This window comes from Rhincodon typus, chromosome 2 (assembly GCF_021869965.1).
Source record: "Rhincodon typus isolate 14 chromosome 2, sRhiTyp1.1, whole genome shotgun sequence".
Taxonomy (NCBI): domain Eukaryota; kingdom Metazoa; phylum Chordata; class Chondrichthyes; order Orectolobiformes; family Rhincodontidae; genus Rhincodon; species Rhincodon typus.
The window spans coordinates 142,295,567-142,311,427 of NC_063333.1; the positions used below are offsets into that span (position 1 = coordinate 142,295,567).

General features: G+C 42.8%; 1 protein-coding gene across 1 annotated transcript in view; it reads left to right on the plus strand.

The window, feature by feature from the left end:
* Window positions 1–1,720: 1,720 nt before the first annotated feature.
* Window positions 1,721–15,861, plus strand: part of cdcp1b (CUB domain containing protein 1b) — a 56,934-nt gene continuing 42,793 nt past the window's right edge. Inside the window, exons 1-3 of the mRNA XM_048616273.1 lie at window positions 1,721–1,927; window positions 6,641–6,994; window positions 8,076–8,405. Of these exons, the coding sequence (XP_048472230.1) occupies window positions 1,723–1,927; window positions 6,641–6,994; window positions 8,076–8,405 (889 nt within the window). The 5' untranslated portion in view covers window positions 1,721–1,722. The remainder of the gene's footprint in view (window positions 1,928–6,640; window positions 6,995–8,075; window positions 8,406–15,861) is intronic.

The window sequence follows — 15,861 nt, forward strand, 5'->3', positions numbered from 1 at the left end:
AGAAATGAACCAAGAATGATTAAATGAATGAATGAAAGCTGTGTCTCTTTTTGTCGAATCAGAAGTGTTACATAATCCTGAGATGTCCAATTGAGGAATCTCAGCTGATGGGTGGGTGTGCTGTTTGATGATATTCTACCCTTTGGAACTGAGTGTGTGAAGTATGGTCCCGAAAACCAATATAGGGTAGTCAGTCAGACTCTGTTTGTCATATATGTGTGTGTAATGGAAACTACATGTATTCATACAAAGGGCCCTGTTCTTTGCAAACAGGAAGAAACATTATGTTCTTCATGCGTGTATTAAATTCTGATGAAATCAAATTGGGTTTTGATTTGTTTCTTGACATTATACAGGATTTGCTTCAAGATATTTCTGTGAGCAATTGGCTAAACCAGTGGAGTGGTTTGAAGAAGTTTGGGCCTGATTCGACATTCACAGAAAATGACCAATCAGGAATCAATCGTGTCCAATGCTGAAGATTTGCATTGGAACAGAGACATAGGAAATAGGAGCAAGAACAGGCCATTCAGCCCTTCAAGCCTATACCGCCAGTCAAGATGGTGGTGGCTGATCATCCAACTCAGTTTCCTGTTCCTGCTTTCTCCCCATTCCCTTTGATTTCTTTAGCCCTAAGAACTATATCTAACCGCTTCCTGAAAACATTGTGTTTTGACCTTGACCGCTTTCTGTGGCAGAGACTATGGAAGGTGTGAATTTGGTGTCTATGGTAGCAGTTTGTGCCACGTTGTTAGGGTTGTTTTGTTTGTTTATTTTTTGTGACTACTTTACATATTTTGCCCCTGTTTAATGCAACACAATTGGTGAAAGCAATTCTCTCATTCATTTCTCAGGGCAGCATCTTGACCAATCGGAATTGACTTGCCTGGTTTAAATTTAAACAGGGTACAAAAACAGAAGCTGCTGGAAAAGCTCAGCAGTTCTGGCAGCATCTGTGAAGAAAAAAATCAGAGTTAATGTGTTGGTTCGGGTGACCCTTCCTCAGAACAGTTCTCAGCATTGCTCAAGTTCTGTCCTTCAAAACAGCTACATTGGAGGTGAAATCACCATTTGTAAAGCAAGAAATGCAGAAATTTGCACACCTCAACTCCAATAAATAGCATGTGATCCTGGCCAATTGATCTGTTTTTCAGACATTAGTAGATGGATAAATATTAGCCAGAACACCAAGGGTAACTTCCCTGGCTCTCCGACAAAATAGTGCCACAAGATCTTTGAAGTCTATCGGAGGAGGCCGTTCAAGCCTCTCTGATCCAGAAAGGGGGTATGTCTCTCAGTGTAGAACTGAGGGAGTGATGCTTTAGAGTGTCAGCCTAGATTTTTATGCTGAAGTTTCCAGAATGGCACTTGACCACATGCTCTGCTGTCTTCGAGGTAAGAGTGATCATAACAGAGCAATAACTGATGGATAACAAAACATGTATGCTAAAATTTCATTTTTAGACCTGCAATGAAGAATTAGTCTCAAAACCATTCTAAGAAATACAAGAAATACACTTCCTCCCTGTGCCCTGCTTAATGAAATCATTGGTAAATATTATCCTATGCAATTTGCATAGGGAATATTCCCCCATTTTTGGACTGGTGGATAATGGAAACTTCATCCAAAACATTTGTGAAATAACTCATACAGTGTCTATAGGAAGTGTTGGCTTGAGTGTTGATTTCTCGTTTTTGCTTGTTTTATGAACAGACTCTGAAATGATCTCAGTCACTGCTCGTGAAGGTATGACTATAAACATCAAGCAAGCACCTGGGAGTTTACAGGCTTCTGACTGCAAAATCTGTATCACAGAAGAAGAATGTTACAATGATTATCAGGTCAATCCAGGAGATGATTTCCAATTTGACTTCAGCTGCAGTGAGCCTGAGCAGAGCTTTGTTGTCGAAGTTCAAACAGATATTGGTGAGTATCATTCAGTATATTGACTCTTGTTGAAAGGCTTTATCAAGACATCACAAAACCTCTGTGGGGGTGGGTCTTCTGACTTTCTCCTCCCTCTTTATTTGCATAAGGTTCATTGGAATCTTCAGCCCTTCCATTAAGAATTTAAGAATTTAAGAACATAAGAAATAGGAGGAAAATTAGGCCATTCAACCCTTCCAGTCTGCTCTGCCTTTCAAATGATCTGGCCCAGACCTTAACACCTCTTTTGAGCCAATTCCTCATAGCCCTGATTGATTATTTTTTTAAAAAGTCTACCTACCTCCTCTCTTGGGTGAAGAATTCCTGATGTACACTACCGTCTAGGAGATGAAATCCCTTTGCATCTCATTTTTAAATGAGTGTCCCCTTTATTCTGTAACTATGTCCCCTAGTTTGAGATTCCTGCACTAGTCAGACATCTCCTCAATATCTACCTTGTCAAGCCTTCTCAGAATCTTTTAGTTTCAATGAGATCGAGCCTTCTTCTAAACAGTAATGAATAAAAACTCAACCTATTTAGCCATTTTTAATAAGTCATCCCCTTTATCCCAGGAATCAGCCTTGGGAATTTCTTGTAAACTGCTTACAATGCCAGTATATCCTTTCGTAAATATGGTGACCAAGACTGTACACAGCAATCCAGGGTGTATTCTCATCAACACACTGTACAGTTGTAACAAAACCTCCCTGTTTGCAGACTCCAAACCCCTAGCAATCAAGACCAAATTTCCATTTGCCACCTTAATTACTAGCTGTATTTGTTTGCTAATATTATTTTGGGTTTCATGCACAAGAACACCTAGATCCTTCTACATTACACTTTAGAGTCTCTCTCCATGTACATAATGGCCTGCTTTCTGATTCTTCCTACCAAAGCGCATGACGTCACACCTCCAGACATTAATTTCCATCTGCCAGATTTTTGTCCACCCACTCACTCTATCTACATCCCTTTGCAGACTCCTGATGTCCTCATCATAACATTCCTCTCACCCATGTTTCCATTGTCGGAAAATTTGGATACATCACAATTTGCCCCCATTCGCCAACATAGATAGTAAATAATTGTGACATTAAAATCGATCCTTGTGGCACTCCATTAGTTACGCCTTTCAAACCAGATAATGTGGCAGTAATCCAAAAATCTGCCTTCTGTGTGTTTAACCAATTCTCAATGCATGATAATTCATTGCACCCAATACCGTGTCTTCCTGTATTGTGCATTAAACCTCATCAAGTGCATGCAGGAAATCTAAATACACTACATTTACCAGTTACCCTTTATCAGCTCCACTTGTTATAGCCTCAAAGAATTGTAGCAAACTTTTTTCAAACAGAATTTCCCTTTCACAAAGCCATGTTAAGACTGTTTGATTGCATGAAACTTTTTCAAATGTTTTGCTATTTCTTCTTTAATAATGGACTCTAGCCCATGAAGGGTTTTAGGTTAACTGGCCTATAGTTTCCAGCTTTATGTCTCCCTCCCTTCTCGAGTAGGGGTGTCACATTAAGGGTTTTCCAATCCTCCAGAACTATTCCAGAATCCAGTGAGTTCTGGAATAATTTGAAAAATGCCCCCACTATGTCTTCAGCCACTTCCTTTAAGACTCTCAGATGCATGCCAATAGGTCCTGGTGATTTATCTGCCTTTTGTTCCATTAGTTCATCAAATACTTTGTCCCTCATGATAGACCTTTCCTCCCATTAGCACTTCACTTATCTGATATCTTAGGGATGTTTATAGCATCCTCCACGGGGAACACTAAAGCAAAATATTGGTTTAACTTATCTGCAATTTCATTTTTCCCTACTGTCAATTTCCTAGTCACATCTGTGAAGCGTCCTTCACCCACTTTAGATAATTACTTTCTTTTTATATGCCTGTAGAAGCTCTTGCTATTTGGTTGTAATATTTCCTACCTGTACACTTTTTTGTAATCCATTTTTTCCCTTTTTTTAATTCACCTTTTAGTCGTCTGCTGCCAGTTCCTTATAAAAGCAATTCGTAGTCCTTTGGCTTACCATTAGTTTTTGCCACTTTGTATGCTTTAGTTTGTAATTGAATCCTCCCCTTGACTGCTTTTGTTAACCATGTGTGGTTCATCCTCCTCATTGAGTCCTACTTTCTAACCAGAATACATTTATGTTGAGTGTTTTTGAAATGTCTGTTAAAATGTCATTGCTCATCTACTGACTTTCCCTTTGGTCTATTTTCCCAACCTTTTTGACAGCGCTTTCTTCATACCACTGTAATTGCCCTGGTTTAAGTTGAGGACACTAGTTTAAAACCCTTGCTGTCCTTCAAACTGAATTTCAAATTCTACCACATTGTGATTACTACCCCTTAGAAGATCCTTAATTAAGACATTCCTTATTAATCCCCTCTCATTGCATGTTACTTGATTTAAAATAACCTGCTCCTGACTAATCCCTGATGCTTTCTACAAATTGTCTTCCATATTGTTCTTGCTAATCTGATTTGTCCAGTCAATACACAGATTAAAACCACCAGTGACAGTTGTTGAACTGTTGTTGCATGTTCACATTCTTTCCTGATTTATACTTTGACGTATAGTGAGGCAGTTCTTTTGGGGGCTGGTAGACAATTCCAATCCATGCCTTCTTTCTTTTGCTATTTCTTATTACCACTGAAACTGGTTCCATGTCACGACCTATTGCACTCAGATCACTACTCACCACAGCACTGATGTCTTCCTACATCAGCAAAGCAACCCCATCTCCTCTTCCTTCTACCCTGTTCTTCTGGAACATCAAATACCTTTTGAATATTGCATTCTCAGTCCAAATCACCCTGTAACCATATCTCTGTAATACCTATTAAATCATATTCATTTATTTCTATTTGTGCCGTCAACTCAGCAGTCTTGTTACAAATGCATGTATTGTAAGAGCCTTAAGCTTTTGAGTTTTCACCATTATTATTTATTGTGTTCTAATTTCTGCTACAGTTTTCTGCCCTTCCTTTCACACTTTTTGATTATTGTTCTTCTCTTCACTACCCTGCACTGTTGTTTCTTTTTTGATATATTTTTAAAAAATTTCCTTCAATTTAAGCTTCTCCCTCAAATATTTAGCTCAAAGCCCTATCTGCAACCCTGGCTTATACAAGTTGCCAGGAAACTAGTCCCAGTGCTCTTACCAATGTCCCTTGAATCAGAACACATTTCTACCGTGCCAATCTTGGAGCCACGTGTTTACCTTTCTAATTATATTTACCCCTTGCCAATTTGCATGTGGCTCAGTTAGTAACCCTGACAGTGTTACCTTTTCTGGTTCAGCTCTTTAGCTTAGCCCTGAGCTACACATAGTCCAACAGCCAAACTTGTTTCCTAGTTTTAACTATGTTGTTGGTACCTCCATGGCAACTGGATCTTTACCCTCCCACTCCAAGTTGCTCTCCAGCCCAGAAGAGATGTCCTGAACATTGCCACCAGGTAGGAAATGCAGCCTTTAGGACAGTCTGTCTTTGCAGAGAACAGTATCCATTCCCCTACTATGCTTTCCTCTGTTATTATTACATCTGTGTTTGCTCCCCGACATGAATAGCACTGTGGTGCTGTGGTTTGTTCATTCTTCCTCCCTGCAGTTTGTGCCCTTGCCCACACCATGAGTAAGACCTTGTACTTAAAGGATTAGGGCACTGGTTGAGGCTCCTCCACAGCTAAATTCTGGAAACCCGTACCTATCTCATTCTTCCTATCCCTGAAGTTAATCTAAAAAGGTATGACTGCCTCCTGGAACATTATTGTCCAGGTGAGCATCCCCCTCCCTAGTATATCACTGTGCCAGCAGCCCAGTCTCTAGCTCATCAGCTCTGAGCAGCCAGCATTTACTGCAGATGAGGTCACCGTGATTTACACCAGTATCCACTAACTCCCACGTACTACAGCTGCAACGCATCACCTGTCCATCCATCTCTATTCTATCCCAACATCATAATTTGGATATGAGATATTTTAAAAGTGAATTTCCTTACAGCTGAAGAGTGCAGTTATAATGCCTCCTGATTTAAACCACTTGACCCATCAAAAGATGTAGGAGAAATACTCACCAATCACTTATCCATTTTCCTGTAATGTCTCACTTTCCTGTTGACAGAAGAAGCAGGTTAAGAAGGCTGTCTGCTGACTTTTTTCACAAAGGCTCCCTCTCCCAGTCTGCTTCCTGACGATACTGACTTGCTGCACACTCCTCCCAGTCTGATGTTGATTTCTGCATGTCCTGATTGTAATGAGGTCAGCCAGGTGGTCCTCCTAGAATATGAGCTCCCTGATTGGACCAGGTTAACAGCCCTCATCAAGGAGCCCTGGCTGACAGATAAAAACAGGAGTGCCACACATCCTGCTCAGTCTGAGCGCTAGCCCTGAGGAAGCTGGATCAGTTTCAAGGACTGTCCATGTCTAAATAAAAGGTGACCTGGTGACTGGATATCAACCTCTCTCTGGAGTTATTTCACTGCCCACTGCGCCCAGTCTGCTTCACAGTGATGATGCCCTGCAGGAAGGGTAGGGGCATAATGCCTACTGTCCTTTGCCAGGCTCCCATGTCTACATAGGAGCTATGAGATAATGGTCAGATGGAACTATCTCACGACCCACATAATTGAGGCAACAATTTAGCAGAAATTGAAAACATAAATTTCAGCCTGGTTTCTTTTGTTGGTTCTTCCAGAAAGTGCAGAGGCTGACCTGGAAGATGTGGTGAATCTGCTGGAGTTGCCGCAGCTCAACAGGACGTACATCTGGAACATCACTGTGCCTTACAAAGTCGGCGTACACATGAGCTTTGCTGGCAATCACTTGGAGCAGATCGACTCAGCTGAGTGCGAGGATTCTCTCACATACACCATCAAGGGCCACTTAAGTTCCGATCCCACAAGCACTGTCCTTGTTGGTAACTTTTGTCGGAATGGCACCATCTCCAATGTGAAGGTTCAGGGCAAAACATTGATTGAGCTTAAAGTGCCCTGGACTGAGATGATTGAGAAAGCAGGATTTCAGCTGTTCTTCGTACCCGCTATTGGAAGTATGTTCCATATTTGCTTAACCTCAAAAAATAATCTTACACTTATAAACGTTCAATTTTTAGCATAAAATCCTACCAGTAATGCCCTTCTATTGTGTTTCCCGTCTCGCTGTTCTCACTGGAGGCTGTCAATGATATCTTTGGGAGACTTCAAGTTACCTTGTGGACAATGTGTGCCTGTTGAAACAGCAAAAATCTTGAGTGGTCTTGATCAGGTGGATACCTGAACAATATTTATTGTTTAAGTGGAACTAGCTGACGCAGTTTAAAAATGAGAGATCTCCCGTTTTGGACAGAGATGAGGACAGTCCTTTTCTCTGAGGGTCATTTAGACTGTGGGATTCTCTTCCCCAGAGTATGGAGAGGCTGATCTTTAAATTTATTCAAGACTGAATTGGATATGTTTTTGTTTGACAAGGGAGTCGAGGGTTTTGAGGTTGCGTAGGAACGTGGAGCAACTCCAATGGAGGAGCAGTTAAGCTCTGGGATAAGTAAGAAGACTGAATTAAAGGAGTGTAGTTATCTCTGAGGAATGTCAGGTTGGAGGAGGTTAGGTAGATGGGGAAGACTCTTGCCCTACAGGGATTTTCAAACCAGAGTATTTCATAATCGAGGTATTTCCAGCTGGGAGCCAGACTGATGGGTCCTAACAGCTCTGTGGGCGCACCTAGCCCTCAATGTGGGCTTCAGGGGCTCGAGAAGAGCAATTGCCATCCCCTTTTTCTCCAGGGCAATTAGGGATGGGCAATAAATGCTGGCCCAGCTACATCCCTTGGATGGCTTTTTACAGGATAGATAGAGAAGTGGTTACACTTGAAGGTATCAAGCAAGTTCTATGAGAAGCATTAAGAAAATTAAGTTTGCTGTTTTGAAAAAGTTGAGCTATGAACCAATTATATTTGAAATATTCAAAGTTGTGAAGGGATTTGTGCAATACTCCCAAGTGGGGAGATAGTGGTGGGATTGATCTCTTGGCTGGGGTCGGGTCGGTAAGGTGGTGCGTTGGGGACCTATTGCTCGATATTACTACTGTCGTTCAGAGGTTCTGAGATCTAATTATTGGTTTCTCGCGTCATTTCAGAGTTCAGCATTGTCGAGGTGGTTCTGCAGCCGGGCTCTCCTGCCTACTTCATGTCAGCTGATTGGCCCGAAGGCTTTCCAAATGATGAGCTGATGTCCTGGCGGTTTACAGTCCCTTCCAAATACCATGCTAACGTCACCATTGAGACGTTCACCCTCCCAAAGTGCATTAAGAGGAAAGCTGGCGTGTACAATGGCCCACCCGTGCTTGGGAAAATGGAGGGGAAATATCGAGCAGACTTTATTATATCTTTGCAGAACTGTGACATGGACCAGACAAGTTCTGAAGTGCTAACTTTTAGGTTCAAAGTTGATCTCCTTCGGTACAGAGGTAAGCATTTTCTCCGTTATTATGGTGTGGCTCCTTTTGAAGCCAAAAGGCTGTGCTTTGGCTCATTGAGAACATATTGCTCCGTCTCTCTATTTTCCATCCTTATTGTTGTCAATTCCTTTTGCATCATGAGACACGGCTTCAAAATCCTGGGCTCCCTCCCTAACGGCATGGTATGAGTCCCAACACCACAGGCAGTTTATGGAGATGTCTCAACATGATCTTCGCTGGGGCAGTTACAGATGGACAACAAATGCTGGGGCTGTCGGTCATGCCCTCATCACCTAAAAGCATATATTTTTTAAAAAAAATGAAAAGAATCCCGTGGCCCTAAAGATAACCATTTGACCAACTGATCTTCCTCTGAAGAGCATTTCACATACTCCCACTCATTCCCATGGTCCCTGCAGGTTTTCCTCCTTTCAATGACTAACCTTTGAATGCTAAGATAGAATCTGTTTCCATTGCCTAATCAGATGGTGCATTGGAAATTCTAACCCCTTGTTCATTCATTTCTTTTTAAGAACAGCTTCTCCTCACACACCCTCTGACCTTGAATGATGTGTGTTGGCTCCCAATGCAGACTGTCCAGCATGGTACTAGGGTACTTGCTGCACTGTCTGAGGTGCTGCTCTCCTGATGGGAGTCAGAGCCTCAGCGCAATGACTCCTCTTGAAAAAATAAAGATAGAAACGTAGATAATAGGAACAGGTTGAGGCCACTCAGCCCTCTGAAACTGCCCCTCCATGGCTGATCATCCACCCCTGTCCCCTGTTCCTGTTTTCATCCCTTTAGCCCTGAGAACTGTATCTAACTCCTTCTTGAAAACATTCAATAATTTACCCTCAACTGGTTTCTGTGGCAAGATTTCCACAGGCTCACTACTCTCTCTCTCTCTCTCTCTCTCTCTCTTACTCTCTCATTCTCTCACACTCTGTCTCTTACTCTCTCTCTCTCTCTCTCTGGGTGAAGACATTTCTCCTCGTCCCACTCTTAGCCCATACCCTTTCCCATCTTTTGGACCAGTTTAAAGATCCCATGGACATGACTGTGAGTTACCCTGGCCAGTACTCATCCTGCCACCGGCATTGCCAAATATTTACTGGATTATTGGCAGAATGCTGTTTTTCAGATCCTGCTGTGCCATTCATTTGCATATCCATCATGACAGCTTAATAGTTTTTGATCATTATAGAGGAGTTTGGGGTGCTGTGAAAGGCACTATAGGAATGCAGTTCTTTCTTTGCATTACTTTCTCTCACACTTTCTCCACTCTCCCCACTTTTGTGGTTTAGCCCCCACCCCCAACCCCAATCTATCGCTCTCTGAGTAATAATCCATTTCTCAGTCTCTTGTGATGTAGTGCAGTTGGGTTGTAGGAGCAGGCTATGGCTGTTGCTGATAAGGTAGCATTTATAACTACTCACTCTCTCCCGTTCTCCCCAGCCTCTAGCAATCACTCAACAACTCTGTTGAACATGCGTCTACTTAACAGCTTTGTCGGAGCCTGTTTTCAGTTATCGTTATCGCTGCCCGTTCAGACTTTGCAGTTGTGCATTTTTGTTGGCATTTTACCCTGTTTCCACAGCAACGTGAATCAATTCTACTGTAATGTTTCTGTGCATGCTTTCTTCAGGACTGCTTGTTGTCCCTGTGCGTGTGTGTCCCTGTGCACATCCCTGTGTCTCTGTGTGTGTGTCTGTGCGTGTCTCTGTGCGTCAGTGTGTGCGTGTGTCCCTCTGTGTGTCTGTGTGTGTCTCTGTGTCACTGTGTGTCCCTCTGTGCGTGTCTCTGTGCGTGTCTCTGTGCGTGTCTCTGTGCGTGTCTCTGTGCGTGTCTCTGTGTGTCAGTGTGTGCGTCTGTGCGTGTGTGTGTCTGTGTGTCCCTGTGCGTCAGTGCGTGTCTGTGTTGTCCCTGTGTCTCTGTGTGTGTCTCTGTGCGTCAGTGTGTGCATCTGTGCGTGTGTCCCTCTGTGTGTCTGTGTGTCCCTGTGCGTCAGTGCGTGTCTGTGTTGTCCCAGTGTCTCTGTGTGTGTCTCTGTGTGTGTCTCTGTGTGTGTCTCTGTGTGTGTCTCTGTGCGTGTGTCACTGTGTGTCTGTGTGTGTCCCTGTGTCTCTGTGTGTGCGCGTCACTGTGTGTCTCTGTGCGTGTCTCTGCGTCTGTGTGCGTGACTCTGTGTCTCTGTGCGTGTGCCCCTCTGTGTGTCTGTGTTTGTGTCTGTGTGTCTGTGCATTTGTGCATGTGTCCCTGTGTGTGTGTCTGTGTGTCTCTGTGCATGTAATTGCACAGGGACTGCAGCTGATGTGACATTTGGAAACTGTCAGGTTGTCAGGGTTAGGGTTTGTATTTGACTAGACTGGGAGTGGCTTCAAGACAGGACTTGTGATTTACCTGGAACCGTGACCAGCCCTTGGTCAGGTCAATCCCACCATCGACATCTGTGTCAAGAGGTTCATTTTTGCAACGTTTAACACAAGATGACAAACTTTGATTTGCAATTCGCATCTTTGTTCCTCCTTTCTGTTCTCCATGACCCAGTTGATGGGTGCTGGGAATGTAACGGGGGATGGTGTGGGGGGTGGGAGAACAGAGAGCGTGGCTGCGAGTGAGAGAATGTGAATTAGTGTGCACAGATCATGGAGCAGCAAACACAGGTCTCCCCTCAGCAAAAAATCAATATCGCTCTAGCAACGGAAGCAATAGCTGGATTGGATTCACTAACTCAGGGCTCACCCCCTATGCCAACCCGTGTCCATTAAGCATGACTGACTGGGAGATGGGAATAATTCATTCCTCATGATGAATAGCTCTTTTGTGCCAGGAGACAAGAGAGTCTGCAGCTTTGGAGCCCTGATAATGATTTAATTTGGTGGCTCCTCTCCTACTCTCTCTCTTGGTATCAGTCAGGATGCCCTACCTCTTACTGCTGCCAGCTCAGGAATTCCTCTCATAAACACCATTAAAAAAGGAGAAGTGACATTAGGAGAGTGTGTGCCACTGTTACTTGATGGTGCCAGCCACAGTTTGGGTGGTAGGTGCTTGTCCGGAGATCTGAGTCCCACTCCAGAAACGTGGCACCAGACTCCAGTGCAGTACGGAGGGTGTGCTGCACAGTTGAAGGTGCCATCTTTCAGGTGAGATGTTAGGCTGAGTTCCTGCCTGCCTGCTGTCTTCGGACGTGACGTGGATCCTCTGGTGGAGAACGTTGTGTCTAAGCCGTCCAGTTGCTCGGAGGGTCCACGCATGCCAAGCAGCGTACAGACTTAGTTAACTTACGGTTCTGGAAGGCACTGCTGTGCATGGAACTCTGGGGCAGAGTGGCCAGTCGAGAGTCTAACACCAGAGAGCACCGTCTTGGAATGAGGGGCAAGCCGCTTAAAGTCTTTAGAATTTTCCAAGTAAAAACTGAAAGAACTGCGCGTGTTGTAAATCAGAAACAAAAACAGAAGTTGCTGGAAAAGCTCAGCAGGTCTGGCAGCATCTGTGGAGAGAAATCGGAGTTAATGTTTCGGGTTGAGTGACCCTTCCTCAGAACTTCTAGATTTTTCACTCCAGCAAGGTTGATCTGCCATGGTGGGACGAACCCGGCTCCCCAGAACATGAGCTGAGTTTCTGGATTAATAACCTAGTGCTAATACCATTAGATCATTGCCTCCCCATCACTAGACCATTGCCTCAAACAAATACACAAACCAGGATTCTGCTCTTAACAAAAGTTACTATTTATTACAAGTAATTAGACCCTAGCTGCAGGTAAATAATTAGGAATCATTGGCATGTACTTAACTGCTAGTTAAAACTTTTTTAATTCCTTTATAAACTTCCCCTTACATAAACACACAGGGAGAAAAAACATGGGTGTTATGGATGGAGGGAAAGAATGGGAAAGCAGTTCAGTGGTTCTTGTTCACAGGGTTTGCTGAGATGGTTTTAGCATTGATCAGAACGCTGCTTATTGGTCTTCCTTCTCTGGATGATTGCACTGGTTTGCAGAAAGCACAGGGTAACTGGTTCTAAAAGGTGTGATCCAGGATCAAAGAACACTGAATTAAGGCAATTGACAACAGAAGCAAAAACAAAAAGTTTTTAGTTTACAGCAGCCTGAGGTTAGGATCAGAGTGCGTTCTCCCTGTGTGTGGTGGAGGCAGATTGTACTGTGACGTTCCATTTGGAATTTGGGATAATTATTGGGAGAGGAATCTGCAAGTGTACAGAGAAAAGGCAGGGAACTGGTCAGACTTGAGCTGCTCCCTTCAGGGAGCTAGTATGTCACAACAGGCCGAATGGCCTGTAGCTGAGCTGTGGCCATTCTGAAAGTGGAGGTGTGTTTTAAAATGCAAATCAGTGTCAATATTTTCTACAATCCAGCCTTTATTCCCACCTGAATAAGATTGAAGGATAAATTGCATTAGGTTTGCAGAGAGAGAAATTAATTTTGCTTGCAGCATTGTAATTTATCCATCAGAACATGGAAAAGTGGATTATTAATTGTCAAATCAACTAAAGAAATTGAGATAATCTGCGTACTGTGAGGTTGCTTTCTCTTGTAGGGAAAATAGAACTGGTGGTGAGGTTGGGCAAGGGAGTTTAAGAGTAGGAGATCTCCATTTTTAAGATGGAGTCGAGAATTCTTTTTTGCTCTGAGGGTCATTAGACTTGGAGTTCTCTTCCCCAGTGCAGACTGGGTCAGTGAATGGTTTCGAGGCTGTGTTTGACAGAGTTTAGATCAATATCTAAGGGAGTTGAGGGTTATATGGGATCGAGGGTGAGGGAAGATCCCTGCTAGATCAGCCATGTTCTCATTGAGAGATGGAGAATGCAAGATGGGCTACCTTTGCTCCCAAAGATTCGTGTTCCTATTTGACTGAATTGGGTGTAGAGAAAAATATGCTCTTCAATTAATCTGACAGGTTCTGATACCCCTCCATAACAGGGGGCCTTGGAACCTAGAGTTCATAGCTTAAAGATAGGGACACCTTGATTTAAAATTTTCAAAGTCAAGCCAACTTGACAAAACTACAGCCTTTGCTGAAATAAGGTCAGTTTTTAAATGTGTTTTTAATCAAACTGTTTGTGTGTGTTACGGCCATATTGCCGAAGGCAGATGGGACTCGAATCTGGGCCTCCTGGCCCGGAGGTAGGGATGCTACCACCGTGTCACCAGAGTAACCATACTCAGCTGGCTTTCCTCTCTAATTGTGAGGGACATAGATTGCATTCATTGCATTTGCTTCTTTACAAAGTACAATTATAGAGTGTGCATGGGATGTACTTGCATTTGCAGATTAAAACCCAATGCCTAGATTCCCTTCAGGAACCAAGGCACTGGAGAAGAGGGTAGAGTCACCCTGCTCCCCCATTCAAACAGATCATGGCTGACCACCTCCCTCAATGCCATTTCACTCCAATATCTCTAAATCCCTTGTTTTCATTTGTGCCCAGAAATCTTTCTATCTCTGTCTTGAACATACTGAGTTTCAGCACCCTCTGGGATAGAGAATTCCATAGGTTCATCAACCTCTGAATGAAGAAATTTCTCCTCATCTCAGTCCCCTTTTTATTCTGAAACTGTGCTTCCGGTAACTAGACACAACTTGCATGTATGTGTACTGTTGAGGCCTATAAGAATTTTGTAAATTTTAATGACTGTGCTTGGCTAATCTATTGAAAATATAGATCTTGTTTCTATCTTTAAACATAAAAAGGAAGGTAAATGTGTTTTTGCATATTGTATTTTAATGTAAAAAAACTTCTCTGATGAATCACACCCCAACATCTCTTAATGTATTAGAAGGTGGAGGAAGTGGCAGTGTGAGAGAGGCAGAATTTGGCAGGGAGACAATTCTGTATTCATTGCCTGTATGATTGTGTCCTTTGGCTTGTAACAGCCTGTTCTGCTAGATTTGTTAGCTTAAAACATTTTCTCTTCAAATTAAGCACTTCCAATCTTGGGAAAGAGAAGTCTTAAAATATGAAAGCAAATAATTAACTTTGGATTATAAAATAGATACCAGTCTTCAACAACATTGATCAAATTCTCTTCATTGAGAAAATAGTTGATAAAGAATATGTATCTACATGTAAAAGTTCTGGAAAATATGCAAATGAACTTACAAAAGAATCAACCTACTCCAGTCTTGCCCTGCTCCCAGAAAGACATCCACATACTTCCAAATCCAGTACTTGCTCAGCTTTCCTTTTTTATGAAAGAGAAAAGATAATGTTGGGTATATCTGAAGTATTAAGTTCAATGTTATGGTTCTACAGTATTTTCAGTTAGTTACTTATTTTCCCAAATTGTTCAGCTTTCATTTTAGGCTCCTCTTACTTTATTTGTCTATTCGTGGGACTAGCAAGCTGGGCCACCATTGCTTATCCATCCCCGGTTGCCCTCTTGGGAGGTGGTGACAAACCACCTCCTTGAACTGCTGCAGTCTATGGGTTGTAGGAACCCCCACAATGCTACAAGGAAGAGAGTTCTACAATATTGACCCAGCAACACTGAAGGAACGTTCCGTGTATTTCCAAGTCGGGATGGTGAGTGGCTTGGAGGGGAACTTGCAGGCGGTGGTGTTCCCATGGATCTGCTGCCCTTGTCCTTCTAGATGGAAGAGGCCACAGGTTTGGAAGATGCTGTCAAGACATGAGGCCAATAGCATCTCCGCATGTGTAGGGAGTTAATTGAAAGCACTTGACTTTAAGAAACAGTCCTGCAAGTTTCCAGCCAGGAAGAAATTTCTGAACTTTAATCCACCAGAAACAGTGAAGAAAATTTCCCTTTTAAGTCTGATGTATTATTTTTGCAAGTCAGAACAATCATGCGCGACCATAATGAACAGCATAGTCATCCTCATTCTACATATTTATTCTTGACTGGTTCTGGTGCAACGTTACACATTAATGAACACATCACTGGCCAACTTCACTTGCAGCATCAGTGTTACATTCCAGTTTAGTTAGTTTACAGAAGCTACAGTTCCTTTTCCGAGCTTAAGTACAAGAGCAAAGCCAAAAAACTGTGGTGCAGGGATGCTTCCAATTCAGATGACTTTGGGTGCCCATATTTAAACACTATAATTATAAAGTGAGTTAATCATTAGACAAAGGGGTGGGATAATGAGCAGGTATTCTTAACTGGCAGAATGTGTCTGACTAGTGGTGTGCCACAAGGATTTGTGGCAGGGCCTTGACTGTTCACTGCATTTATTAACAGTTTAGCTGATGGGATAGAAAGCTCTTTATTTATTCTTTATTCATTCACGGGATGAGGGCGTCGCTGGCCAGGCAGCATTTATTGCCCATCCCTAATTGGCCAGAGGGCAGTTAAGAGTCAACCACATTTGCTGACAAGACAAAGATATTCTAAATGCATAAATGGAAGCATAGTATTACTTAGAGATTTTGGTAGATTAAGTGAATGGACAAACTATGGCAAATGAATGAGGATATATGAGAG